Raw genomic sequence first — 14,127 nt, forward strand, 5'->3', positions numbered from 1 at the left:
TTTCTGAGCTAGGATTTCTATGTCATGCCCTTTAGTTTAGCCTATTTATGGAATTTGCAACCAGCCTTTCAAAGGTGTTTTGAATAGAATCATTCCAGCTTTTGAATACTCCCAATGGCATCTGTGTCCCGTTCACCCCTTCCATGTCCTTTTTCTCACTCTGCCTCTCAGTCAGTTGCTTCTGGCCCAGTTACGAAATGTCACTGTGTGTGCTGCTGTCCAAGGAGACATGGTCATTTCTGCTTGTCTGCCTGGTGTTCTGACCCCAGCAACGGGAGGAGACATACTAGTGAGGAGAAGGAGCCACAAACATGTTTTCATCAGCTGTTTTTATTCTACATTATGGGTGTGAGTGGGAACAGGGCCAACCATCTATTTCTATTGGAAGCTGACTGTGTTTCTGGAAGAACAATCAGGAGAAGTCCGTCCACCTACAGGGGTTGCAGGACTAGGCCAAATCTGTCGGGACGTGGTTTCAAAGCTGCAGGCTTAAGCTGCGGCAGCCAGGCCCAGCTGATTGTTGGCTCGGTCGAAGACGGTGAAGTACTGGCGGATGAAGACGTCACCCAGGATCCAGAGCTCGCCAGTGTAGGTGTCGAGGTTCATGCCCTCGAAGCCACTAATGCAGGCGTCATCTTCCTGCAGAGCAGAGAATAGCACAGGAGATGGGGAACAGGGTGAGGGTTACAAGCACTGGGAGATAACCATGAATGGCTCCTGCCTCTGGCTGCAAGTGCCATGCCAAGAGGGGATTTGTGGCTCATTTTCCAGGGATGTGGCTGTTGCTGGGCTGGGATCAGCCTGCAGAAACCGATCCCTGCACTCTTGATGGGATGGATTGCCAGGCATTGTATGCTGCCATTGGCAGACACAGGAACCCTGACCTCAGTACCGGGGTTTAGGCAGAAGTTGAAGTCAGATTCTGGGAAGGAGATTTGGATTCCCTGAGGGTGCAGCCACTTTTCATTATTTCTGTTGCCACCCATGGCACAGCTGACAGCCAGGGGTTCCTCCTCCTTCCTGTGTTACTCTGCTCAGCCTTGGCTGCAAGGCTGCACTTGCCTAGAGAAGGCACCAGGTGTGAATACTTCTCACAGAGTAAGCTCAGTGCATGTAGTAGGAAGCAAGGAGTTTCTTGAAGGTCGTTGGACTGAATTGTGCTCAGTCTTACCAAACCCCCTAAGTGCACACATGGGGGGATGAGCTGACACCTCCGGTTTTAGCTGAGGAAATGAATGCTGAGAGGACATGCACCTTGATCAGAAATGATGGGCAGGAGATTGGGATCTAGGGAGTCAGATACAGCTCTAAATATCAGAATCCTCCCCTTTTTTATTTTTTGACAGGCAGAATGGACAGTGAGAGACAGAGACAGAGAGAAAGGTCTTCCTTTGCCGTTGGTTCACCCTCCAATGGCCGCTCTGGCCGGTGCACCGCGCTGATCCGATGGCAGGAGCCAGGTACTTATCCTGGTCTCCCATGGGGTGCAGGCCCCAAGCACTTGGGCCATCCTCCACTGCACTCCCTGGCCACAGCAGAGAGCTGGCCTGGAAAAGGGGCAACCGGGACAGAATCCGGCGCCCCGACCGGGACTAGAACCCGGTGTGCCGGGCCGCAAGGTGGAGGATTAGCCTAGTGAGCCGCGGCGCCAGCCAGAATCCCCTTTTCACACCATCATCTTTTGCCTCACTTTTCCTTTAGGGGCTCCATCCAATTCTCGCTCCTGCATGGCTGTGATAGGCTCTTTTTGTCTACTGGCCATGCAGAGCAGGGGTCAGTCTGCCTCTTGGCATCAGCAGAGAGAAGTGTGAATTCCCTCCTGCAGAGGGCAGCGTGCAGCCTCCTTTTGTGTGGCCCGTCTGGCGCCTGGCCGAGTGCTCCCTTACCTCCAGGATGTAGGCACTGGCGGGCACAGGGTACTGGACTCCATTGATGGTGAAGACAATGTTGGGCAGGGAGTACATGGATGAGCAGCTGACGATCATCTGGAAGGTGTGAGTGTGGGGGTTAGAAGGGGCTCATTCTTTGTGCATGGCACTCCCCGCACCAGTGTCTAGCAGAGAGCATTTTGGGCTGGACTTGCCTCGCCATCAGAGTTCTCAGAAGCTCCAATGTAGCTCTGGATGTTGGAAATGGCACTGGTGGGGCCAGCCAGCAGAGAGGTGCCCGTGTCCACAATGGCCTGGCAGCTATCAGCACAAGCGATGGTCTCTCCATCCATGGTGATGCTGAGGGTGAGATGCAAGGAAAGGACCCTTGAGTTCTCAGGGGTTACACATGTGACCCTAGTTGGACCCTCTTGAGGGGTCAGAACAACTGGAATTCAGGCTTTAAAGGGCCAGGGCATGCTTGTTCTGTGAAAATTTTTCAGTCATTCACCCTAATACTGGACAGCCAAATGCAGTCTTGCTATAACGGCAGATTGTGTGCTGCTTTCTAGGTCCACTAAATACTGAGAGGTATGGACAGGAAGGTTTGTTAACCCTTCCTGGGTGTGCTGTGATGTGGTCATGTTCTTAGAACACCAGGAAGTGGTTGTTCCATCGTTGTTGTGGAGCTGGGCTCCCAGAGAGCCCTCTCCTCCCCTTCAAGTGAGGTGCCTTTTCTGGGCTCTCAGTAGCTTGACCAGTTTCCAGCTCTCCCATGTACTGGCTGTTCCAGGTAGATCTGGACATCAGATCAACAACAAGTCCATAAAGATGTGGGATCAGGGCTCAGCCCAGGATAACATGCAGTGGTGCTGTCTCACCTGTCCAGAGTGATCTGCCAGTAGCCCTCATAAGAAACAGGCACCCAGTTCAGGCTTCCAGTGTAGTAAGAAGAATCGATGCCACCAAACATCACAACGCTGCCACTCTCATCATCACTGTGGAAAAAGCAGGGGTAGGGGAGAAGACAGGAATTCACTCATTCATGGTTTGCATATCTGCTGTGTACAGCCCAAGAACTACCCTTGATGGGGTACTTTTAATTGCCAGGAGCTGTGCTGAATGTGTGCCTGTTGTGGATTCTTTCAATGTAACACCAGGTCCACACAGTGGTCTGTATAATTATTTTGACTCTACAAGATACTGTGTCTCAGAGAAGTAAGGCAACTTGCTCGAGTTCACATAGTTGTGTAGTTGCAGTCAAGCATAGAACCTAGAAATTTGGTTTCCCTCCTGTATGGTTTGCACCCTGATACTCATTAGGTTTCCCTGGGGTCCACAAGTGAAGTGAATTCAGGCAGTTTGGGCATTTAAGGACTTAATGGTGGCGATCACTCTTTCTCAACCAGGGCTAGTGTGGCTAATATCCAGAGACATTTCTTCTTATTGTTGGTTGGAGGCAGGGGTGCTACTGAGGTACAGTAGGTCAGGGTCAGGTCCATGGGACTGCCCAACAACATGCAACTACCTGCCCTAAAAAGGCCATAGGGCTGACTTCTAGAATCTTTGTTAGCTGGGGAGATACAGTGACCCACAGAGATGCTTAAGTACTCACGAAAGCACGTCATGTTTAAGAGGCACCTGAAGATTGAGTGGCCAAGGGCACAAAGGATAAAAGAACTCTCACAAAGGAGTCTTTGATATTGCAGAGTCCATTGGCTAAATCTGATGTTTCAGGTTAGATAGAAAGCAGGTATAGATGTTAACAAGAAATTAGTCAAAAAATACTGACCATTTCTAAGACTCAACCTCACTCACATTTACCCACCCAGTTTATAGTAAACATGTTAGTGCACAGTGCAGCACCTATCAGAATATTAATGCCTGAAGCAAAATATGACTGTTGGCCAATGGTGTCATGGGGAGGCTATGAGAGACAGAGAAAAGTTGAAGACAGCCTCGGCTACAATTTGGCAAAAGTGTACACAGCAAAACCCACCTTGGGTTATTCTTCTATCATTTTTAGAACTAACTAAATAAAAAGAAACTTGCTTTCCTTAGTTTGAAATGTCATTGTTCAAGATATATGAGGGTATTTCAAAATTTTCTCAGAAAAATAAAATTTAAGGGAATTTATATTGGTGCAAAATATTTTGGAATCTGTACATACAAGGAGCTTGTAAAATGTTCTTGGAAAATGCATGCTATTTGACAGTGAGTTTGCAAATCTCATTCTTCTAAGATCCTCCCAGCCCACCCAACCCTAGTTAGGTCCCTTGCTGGACCAGGTGAAAATAGTCCATGTGGGAAAGGCCCCAGGCTAGCCAAAACCTACGAGCTCAAGTAGACGGAGAAGAGGTCCTCAGACACCAGGCCCTCGTTCCACATGTTGTCAAAGACGGGCGTGGCATCAGAGGAGGAAATGCTGGGGTAGGCCAGACCCAGGATGCCATCGAAGGGAGCGTAGTACAGGAAGGAGCCAGGCTCTGACTCACTCAGCCCAAAGATCTGGTTGGTGTCCTCGATGTTTCCAACCTGTGTAGGAGGCACAGAGAGGAGGTCCACAATGAGCACCTGTTCATGGAGCACTTCTGGGCTCCAGCCCTGGACTCAGAGCGATCCTGCTTCATCTCCTGGAGGACTTAGCTCCCAGGGAACAGGACAGAAAGCAGGAAGAGGGACTATCCCCTGAAATGCTTGACTCTCCATTGGGCAGAACCTTGGCAGCTGCTGTCAGGTGGCCACAGTGTGTGACTCACTGTGAGATATTGCTGCAGGATGGATAGTCACTGTGCGTTTGGATTTTGGTTGGGCAGATGGAAGGCAGACTCCAGCAAGCTGGAGCACTTTACCCCTGCCATGCCCTGGAGATCTGTGGAGCTCATGTGACTAGAGGAAGGAGGAGGCTGTGGAGGAGATGCTGAAAGAGAATTGAGCAACTGTGTCCCCTCTCCCCACTTCCTCCATTCAGCACTGAGCGTGGCTGAGTTTCCCAGGCAGCACTCTCATTATGCTCATATGGTTAACCCCTGAGTGTGTGTGACAGCTCTGCCACATACTCCCTGCACTGCCTGTTAGATTTCTTGTGTGATCTCTGAGATCCATACTGTTAGAGTGAACTTGCTTTGGGACATTTACTGTGGTCCCCAAGTCCTTGGAAAATGGCCCGAGGCACAGGCTGTGTGAGAGTGCATAGCCCCCAAGTGCTCACTTTCACAGTGTCGTATCCCAGGAAGCCTGTCATGCTGCCAGTGCCATAGGTGATGGAGAGAGACTCGCTGGTGGCCTGGAAGGTGGAGGAGTCCTCAGGGTTGAACTTGTTATGGACGCCTGCAAAGGTAAAGGGTGACATCATTAACTTCCAGAGGGCAAACAAGGGTGGTGGAATGGGCATATCTTCCTGGGATGGGATTTCTTGGCTTGGGTGGGACTATGGAGGAGAAAGATGACCTTTGCTACAGGATGACCTTTAAGGTGGCCTTTGGATGGCAGAAATTCCAGGTTCCAATCGCAAGTTTTTGGCAGTCAGCACCATCTCTCTGGTGGATGATCCCAGCCTACGACAATTCCTCCCAAGGCACCCAGGCAAGCCCTGAGCACAGCAGTGTGGCTTTCCATGGTGCTGAGTGCTTTCACAGCCAAGGCTCTTGTTAGGGCACCCCTGATTCTACTGACAACTCTTCTTAAAACTCGGCCAGAAAGCAGGAAGAGTTTGGAACTTTAAACATTGTGGTGAATTCCAACGACAATGTCTCCTTCATTACCAGAGCAGTGATTTGTCTCTGTGTTTTTAATTGAGTTACACACTCATCTCAAGAGTCTCAGTCCAGCTTCTAGCCCACTGTGTCACATGGGACTCGGCATGGCTGGCCAACAAGCAGCACTTCATCCCTTCCTTGCTTTAAAATTCTACAGGCTTTCCAGTAGAATATGGCCCAAGTGCTTGGGCCCCTGCACCTACATGGGAGACCAGGAAGAAACACCTGGCTCCTGGCTTCAGATCGGTGTAGCTCCTACAATAGTGGTCATTTGGGAAGTGAACCAATGGAAGGAAGACCTTTCTCTCTGTTTCTCCCTCTCACTGTCTGTAACTCCACCTCTCAAATACATAAATAAAATAAAAAATGTTTTAAAAACTACTATATGCTTTCTCCTCCAGGAGTCTAACTCTCCATTTCTGAGTCATCACTTTATGCCCTGAGCACCTGTGCCTACTGCTAGCTCCTTGAAGCTGCCTGGGGAAACCTGTCCCTTGAATCTCTGAGTGACTCCTTCAGGTTTGAAGTGGGTGCTGTGAGAAGTCTCTGAGTGGTCAGGAAAAGCATGGGAAAACAGGGCTGGGCATGGCAGGCACTCACTGCAGGCAGCACTGGAACAGTAGACAGAGGGCACCCACAGGTTGGAGGAGCCAGTGTCAAAGATGACGGTGAAGTCCTGAGCGGGGGTTCCGATGCCGATGGTGCCAAAGTACTCGGTCTGCAGGGGCCAGGACAGCACAGTTCAAAGACCTGCAACTCCCCATCTGGGCCTGCCTCCAGAGCAGCTCCTCATCCAAGTCTCCATCGTCTCTTCCTCTCTTCACTTCCCCATGAAGTGCACACTCCTTCACATCCCAGCCCGCCTCACACCTCCCTGATATCTTCTCTGCTCCCTGATTGCCTCTGATGATCTCTGCTAAGAACATTCATTCCCCAGGCAGATCTGTTGTCCTCTCTCAGCAAGTGCCCTGCCCATGTCAGTCTCACCCTCCTGGGGAGCACACCTTCTCAGAGGGTAGGGTGTAACCTATGGCACCCAACCAGCTAGGCCTCAGATGCTTGTCCATTAACTTGTTGATCTGGAGACATGCAAGTCAGTTAAACAAGGGAACCCATGTGAATCTCTCATTCCCAAACCTCAGTGTGGACAGCAGATTTTAAGAAAGGAAACTCAGTATTTTATTCTCAATGCCAACACTCTCCCTTTGGTAGATCGTCTCCAGTTTCCATATTTCTATACTATTTTTGGACAATGACAAGCTCCATCCCACCCCAGGGCCTTTGTTCTGGCTGTTTGTTGTGCTGTGAAAATGTATGTTCCTGGACCCTCCCTTGGCTGACTCCTTCATCATTCAGAGCTCTTGTCCAGTGTCACTTTTGCCAAGCACTTCCTGACCACTTTAACCAAAGTGTCCCTCCCCTTCTTCTCCTCTTCCCACTAGTTAATTAAATAATTATGCTTTATGACACCTCTCATGATCATAATTCATCTCACATGCTGATTTGTTTGTCTACCTTTCTTGAATATAAGCCCTCAAACTTTGGCTTTCTTTCCACAGCAAATGTTGAGCCTCTGGCATTTAGTATATCTTCATAAATCTCTGTGCGATGAATAAATGGGATGGTGTTTCTGAGCTCTACCAAGAACCAGCTGGGGCCTGTGGGAAGCACACTCAGAAGCTCTATGGTGGTAATGATTTGCAACCACCCATGGATGGTGACCGTGAGTGGGTCAGTTCTGTAGACGAGGATGCTGAGGCTCAGAGAATATGAACAACTTGCTCAAGATCACCAGGTCTGTATGGACTAGAGCCCCCTTTTGTAGTGGGTCTTATGTATCTCAGAAGGGAAGCCCTTGACCACAGGAAAGGCAATGTTTATTGTAGACCAGAGTATGTCACTGGTTCCAAGTAAGAGTCTGAGTGTACCACTCCAGTGTGTTGGGTCAATCTGTGGCAAATAGGGTCTCAGCTATGTCAGTCCCTGGCTTCTGTGTGACCGGTCCCACTCAAGGCCCCAAACCTTACTTGGCACACCCTCCTTCCTTCACTATTATCACACACTCTTTTATTCCTTCCTCAAATGCACATAGCTCACTATGGGAACAGACTGAGTACAAGCCCTCCTGTTCTAGAATTTCCTCCCTCCTCTTGGAGATACCTGTTATTCTTTGGCAGCTCCCAGGAGGACTTACTGTCCTCCAGGAACCTCTCACTCAACAAGTAACTCCTCCTTTGGAGGACCTCTTCCTAACCGTGATTGTCACTAGGTGTTGATGCTCAGTGAGTCCATCTTTCTCCCCCTATGGAACTGTGACTGCTCCCTGCTGCCCCCTGGACCAGGCGCAAGGCCTGACACCTATCAGGACATTCAGGATAAATAAACATTGAAAGAACAAATGAATGAATGATGAACAAATGATAGCAACAATTATGATTGTGAGTTTCCTCGACTGCCATGGGCTGCTGAGAGCCAGGGAGCAGAACCTAGCTGTCATTCATGTCCCCCAGACACCCTCTCTGTTGCTGGCTCCGTCCTTGGGGCTGCCCCTTCCACCTGTCCATGCACTCACATCCAGGTAGTTCTCCAGGGTCTCAGTGGGCACTGAGTCGAAGGCAGCTTTGGGCAAGTACTTGGTGGCCAGGTTGGGGGTGTGAGTCTTCAGGTAGTCCTTCAGCAAGCCCTTCTCAATCAGGTTCTTCCTCAAGGACTTCTTTCTGACCAGGGGGACCCTGGGGCAGAGCATTGGTGCATGCATGGTTAGAAAAGGTGAGGTTAATGGGCAAGGGTCCAGCTCAGGAGATGCTACAGAAGCCAGAGAAGGACAAGGAAACTAGTTTAGGAGAAGTGAATTTAGGAGGAGGAGAGAAGCTCTGTACAGTGCAGAGGCGAGGTTACAGATCACCATGATGGGGCTGAAACCAAACCACGGCTGCCTCCCCATGGGAGTAGAAACAGAGACAAGAAAGGGAGACTGCATATGAGAAGAATGGAAGGTGAAATATGATAGACAGGGAGGCAGCAGCGGGCTGGGAAGTTGCCCCTTGAGGCATCTTCCCATTGCTGGTCACCAGGCTCACTTGTGGATGATGCACTCAGAGAGTGCCAGCAGCCCGAGCAGCAGCAGCCACTTCATGGTTCTTCCTGGCTCCCAAGACACTGGAGAAGGCAGGACAAGTGGAAGGTGTGCAGAAGCAGGCAAGAGCTGCTGCTTATATATGGCCCTTGTCCTGACTGTAATAGCCCTTATCAGCCTGTAAATGCTACCTGTTACCACAATCTCAAACAGAACTGTTCCTGATAAGATTCTTCTGCTCAGAGTCACGTTCTGAGAAGTTGCTAGTTGAGTAGCTTTCCACTAACACTGCATCGCACAGCTGGAGTGCACCTGGCAAGAGCTAGACATCCATTAAGTGGTGGCTGAGCCTTATGAAATGAGAGGGTCCATGTACAACTCCCCAAGCTCAGTGTTGTGGCAAGATTGGTCAGCAGTGCTCGGAACACAGCATTGATGATGTTGCTTGCTGGCTGGGGTTCTTTGAGAGCAGCTGCCCACTTAGCAATGGTTTGGGTTGCTGTATGTACCACTCTAGATCTTGTGAGCATTTGGTTATTTGGGGATCAGGACTCATCCCTCTCTAGATGACTTCATTTGGATGTGATATTATGGGACCTGACTATTTGTAGATACATTTTCTTTCTTCTCCCTGGTTCCTAGTTCATCACTAACTCCTCAAGGCACAGAATCTAGAATTTGTCTTCACCTGTAGGGTCAGAGTAACTCTAATCTCCCTGCCTTTTGCCAGCCATAATGAAATTCTCTGCTATGTGATTATAACATAGTAGGTGCTAAGACCCACCTCATTATAGAGGGTTCCTGTGAGTTGGGTGGAGGGAGTTTGAAGAATCCATGCTGAGATGTCCACTTAGCCTACCAATAATCAAGCCAAGGAAGACCCAAAAACTTCCCCAAATAGAGTGTTTCAGGGTTCTGGACAATGGGTTATTGGGAGTATGTGAATGTAAACAGAAAGTTATCCCTCTGCTGGGAGGGTGTTCCCCAATCCAGATGGTTGGGCCTTGGGCCCCTTCCAGCCCTTGCCCTCTCCATCTTCTCATCTGGATGCCTATTTTTATCCTTTAAAATGTGCAGAAAAATGGGTTTCCCTTAGGCCTATGAGCCAATGATCAAATTATTGAACCTGAGGAAGGGGCTGTGAGAACACAAATTTGTAGCTTATCAATCCTCAGCCTAGCACTGGAGTTCGGCGGGCTGGTGCCTTGACCCTACTCATTGGATCCTGTGCACTCCTCTGGTAGATGGGGGCAGAACTGAATCCAGCTGAATGGGAGGTCACCCAGATTGTGTCAACTGCTTCAGAACTGGTTTCTGGGGTGTGGAGGATGTCTCTGTACATCTGGCTTGACTGTGAGCTGTGTCTAGAGAAAGCTCTAGGAAAACCAATTTAAGACCTTGCGAGGGTCTTTGTGGGCATTGTCTGCACACAGTTGGTGTCAGTAGAGGGGTCTACCAGACTGGCCTTGACTCAAGAGACTAAGGGCTTGGGAGGTCAGAAGGTAGGGAGAGGAACATGTGGTTTCTGGGTTGCTACACACTCACATTGGGTTTGGCAGCAGTTCTGTCTCAGCAATTTCTGGATGCTAAGTCTTATTGGAATTTTATGGTGGGACCAATCCCTGCAGAGCTGGTTCACTGGATGTGGAAGAAAGTGCAAACCTAAAAACAAAACAAAACAAATCTTGCACCATCCTATGGTTATTCATCTCTGTAGCAGATCAGAATAACAGGTAAGAGACTCCTGCATGCACAGGTCACTCATATTCCTATGGCCTAGTTGGGTCTCTGGACACCACTCACTGTCCTTGGAAGAGCATGCCCAGAGAGACAGGATCGACCCCAGTGTCCACATCACATTTCCCTGACACTGAGTCAGCCATGATGAAGCCAGAACACACACCTGTGTTCACTGCAGATGTCAAGGCCAACAGTTCAAGGCCAACTGACTTCACAGTGAGTTCAAACTGACTATGAAGAAGCTGCACTGTGACACTGATGTGCCAAGGTCAACACCCTCATGAGGTCTGATAAAAGGAAGAGTGCACAGATTCCACTGGTGATGATTATGATATTTTTATGTTGCCAACATAATTGGCATCATCTAAATGGAGCACTGCTGGCTTATGATAAATACATGTTGTTTCCCCATATATCAGTGGTTTTAGAACAACACTGGATGGCTAGAAGTCCCCAAGGGAACTCTTACAGGTCATCTGACATTGGATGATTGCAAACAAGTTTGCTGCAAGAACTCCAGTTAGGAGCTTTAAGAAGTCAGAAGATCCAATGGGAAGTCTATTGTACCATGGTCTGGGGCAGCTGTTGGTCATTTCTTCAAGACGAGATGAACAAAAGAGCCAAGGTCTGTTGGCTCCCAGTGGGGTTGGAGAAGTCTATGGGATTGGAACATACAGACATGCACCTGTGATAGGACATGGGATGTGCAGTCTTCAGACAAGCTTTGGATGAAGTTGTTTCCTTTACCTCGAGTTGTTATGGGAGCAGATACGATAACTGTCTGGGGAACAAGCCCTTCCCTTATGTGGTATTGTTGCCCAGAACCTGGTGATGAAGTTCTGCTGGAGGCTGCGGTCAGTAATGTGCAGGTTGCTGGAATCAGAACAGGCTCCCTGCAAAGTGGCCACCTGACTTTGCTCGGCTATGTTATGGGATGGATGTTGGTTCTGACTCTAACGTTCCTTACATTCTGTTCTAAATCAGGAGGCAGGGGAATCTGCTCTTCCAGAGATTCCACTGGAGGTACCACCTGGGAGCCAGAAACTTTCCTTGAGCCCACAGAGTGTGGCTGAAGTGCTGCACTGGAGGAACACCCTCCCTGTGTGTTGTTTCCATGTGCAGCCTCAGCTGGAGCTAGAGGCAAGAGCTTATGAGCAGCTCCCAGCACCTTGTTGTGGGTCTTGACTGGAGCTACCACTGTGACTATTACTGAGGAACCTGAAATGATCTTGACCCCTAAAATACTCTAAATGCCCAGGATGATGTCAGGGAATCTATAATACAGCGGCCAGGAACAGAAGGTCTATAGTAATATGGACATGCCTTGTACAAGGTCAGGCTATAGTGGTAAACGTACCGAAATCTTTACTTAGTATAGAGTTGGTCTTCTGTATATAAAGATAAGTAAAAATGAATCTTAATGAAGAATGGGATGGGAGAAGGAGTATGAGGTGGGATGGGAGAGGGGTTGGGAGGGTGGGTATGGGGGAAAGAACTGCTATGTTCCTAAAGCTGTGCCTATGAAATTTGTATTCATTAAATAAAAGCTTTCTAAAAAAATAAGTAAATTACTGTTTCTGCTGTATCACCATCTTGTAGTTGAGGGGATAGGTGGTCAGAGCAGGTTCTCATAACCAAGTGTGAAACTGTCAGGACTAGACCTTGGGTCTCAGAAGAGCTCTTTCCTTAGAAGAATGTCCTATCTGGTTTCTGCCCCTGGGTCAGAATGTATTTGGTCCTTATGTGATGACCACACCAGGGGCACCCAGAGAAGCTGTCTTCATGGTCCTCTTTACCTGAAATCTTGGGAGACAGAGAGGAATCCTGATTCTGGGCTATCTGATTCACCTCCAGGGTTGATCTAGTGTTGGTGGCAAAGAAGCCACCCAACTCACTGTACCAGGCTGGCCCAGCAAAGAGATAAGACAAGAAAGTTTACCCTGCCATTAGCCCTGCCTGGCACTCAGTGTGCTTGTGCCGTGCCTGGCCTTTGGGGCACTGAGGATAGAGTTTCTAATACAGGCCACCAATGCCAACATCCCATGTGCTCAGCAATGTTCCATGAATGTTTCAGGTTAAGCAAAGGAATGAGGTTGAACAAATCATTCCTGGCAAGCCAGAGATGGAGTCTTGTGACAGGTACTATGGAACTTAAGTGACTGGCCTTGCAACAGCTGGTCCCTGGCACTGTCCAGCTTGTTCTGAGCCCAGGGCGTGGTCTTCCAACCACACAGGAGCACTGTGTTCTCTACTTCTCAGCCCCAAACCTTCTGCTCTTACAGAGATGCAGGCAGGTGTTAGGATTCCATTTACAGGCCCTTTTGTTTTGGTACAAGTGTGCACATAACATGAGGGGAATTCAACAAGTTCATGGAAAATAGACTAAATAGAACAAATAGACATCTATTTCACTAAAAATGTTTCAAAATATGTGCATAGTTTTTTAAAAACTTTTATTTAACAAATATAAATTTCCAAAGTACAGCTTATGGATTACAGTGGTTTTCCCCTCCATAACTTCCCTCCCACCTGCAACCCTCCCCTCTCAAGCTCCCTCTCCCATTCCATTCACATTAAGATTCATTTTCAATTATCTTTATATACAGAAGATCAATTTAGTATATATTAAGTAAAGATTTCATCAGTTTGCACCCACATAGAACATAAAGTGTAAAATATTGTTTCAGCACTAGTTATAGCATTAATTCACATTGAACAACACATTAAGGACAGAGATCCTACATGAGGAGTAAGGGCACAGTAACTCCTGTTGTTGACTTAACAATTGACACTCTTGTTTATGGCATCAGTAATCTCCCTAGGCTCTTTTCATGAGTTTCCAAGGCTATGGAAGCCTTTTGAGTTCGCCAGCTCCAATCTTATTTAGACAAGGTCATAGTCAAAGTGGAAGTTCTCTCCTCCCTTCAGAGAAAGGTACCTCCTTCTTTGATGGCCCATTCTTTCCACTGGGACCTCACTCAGAGAGAACTTTCATTTAGGTCATTTTTTCCCCACAATGTCTTGGCTTTCCATGCCTGAAATACTCTCATGGGCTTTTTAGCTGGATCTGCATGCCTTAAGAGCTGATTCTGAGGCCAGAGTGCTGTTTAGGACATCTGCCATTCTGTGAGTCTGCTGTGTATCCCACTTTCCATGTTGGATCGTTCTCTCCTTTTTAATTCTATCAGTTAGTATTTGCAGACACTAGTCTTGTTTATGTGATCCCTTTGACTCTTAGACCTATCAGTATGATCAGTTGTGAACTGAAATTGATCACTTGGACTAGTAGGATGTTTACCTAGGATAAATGTTTTAATCAGCTGAACTGTTCATTTTCCAAAAGAAGGGAGCATGGCTTGGGCCTTATAATTACGACTTTGGCTATAATTTCAATCTAAATGGCTGCATATTTTTGAAGAAAACTACTTTTTTTAAAACATGAAAAATAATTTTGACTTTTAAACTTCTATATGCTTTATTTTACATTTTGATGAACATGTATTAAAATTTAACACTTGAGTACAATTATGTCCTATTTAGTACTTTAAATAATTACCGTACACAGAAGAAATTATGTACATATTTTGTTTACAACAATATAATCAATAATTTACTGACGTGAAGATGAAATTAAATTTCATGGAAAGAATGCAAAAAATGAGTTGGAGTTTATTGCTACCCAGGT

At 47.6% G+C, this 14,127-nt stretch overlaps 1 protein-coding gene across 1 annotated transcript; it reads right to left on the reverse strand.

The window, feature by feature from the left end:
- Positions 1–312: 312 nt before the first annotated feature.
- On the reverse strand, positions 313–8,838 carry LOC138846893 (pepsin-3). The gene is made up of 9 exons (XM_089308181.1): positions 8,707–8,838; positions 8,199–8,358; positions 6,227–6,344; positions 5,080–5,198; positions 4,204–4,403; positions 2,750–2,866; positions 2,084–2,228; positions 1,887–1,985; positions 313–639 (listed from the first exon to the last, which is right to left on the reverse strand). Exons 1-9 carry the CDS (start codon positions 8,760–8,762, stop codon positions 490–492), a joined length of 1,164 nt encoding a protein of 387 aa, XP_089164307.1. The 5' UTR covers positions 8,763–8,838; the 3' UTR covers positions 313–489.
- Positions 8,839–14,127: the final 5,289 nt, after the last annotated feature.

The sequence above is a fragment of the Oryctolagus cuniculus genome, chromosome 1, assembly GCF_051225735.1.
Source record: "Oryctolagus cuniculus isolate XC-2025 breed Fujian yellow rabbit chromosome 1, ASM5122573v1, whole genome shotgun sequence".
NCBI lineage: Eukaryota > Metazoa > Chordata > Mammalia > Lagomorpha > Leporidae > Oryctolagus > Oryctolagus cuniculus.

Coding starts and splice junctions, on each gene's coding strand:
- LOC138846893 (XM_089308181.1), bottom strand. CDS start 8,762: ATGAAGTGGCTGCTGCTGCTCGGGCTGCTGGCACTCTCTGAGTGCATC. Junction 4,404..5,079: donor TGGGATACGACACTGTGAAA/GTGAGCACTTGG, acceptor CCTCCTACACAG/GTTGGAAACATCGAGGACAC. Junction 2,229..2,749: donor TGGCAGATCACTCTGGACAG/GTGAGACAGCAC, acceptor TCTCACCCTCAG/CATCACCATGGATGGAGAGA.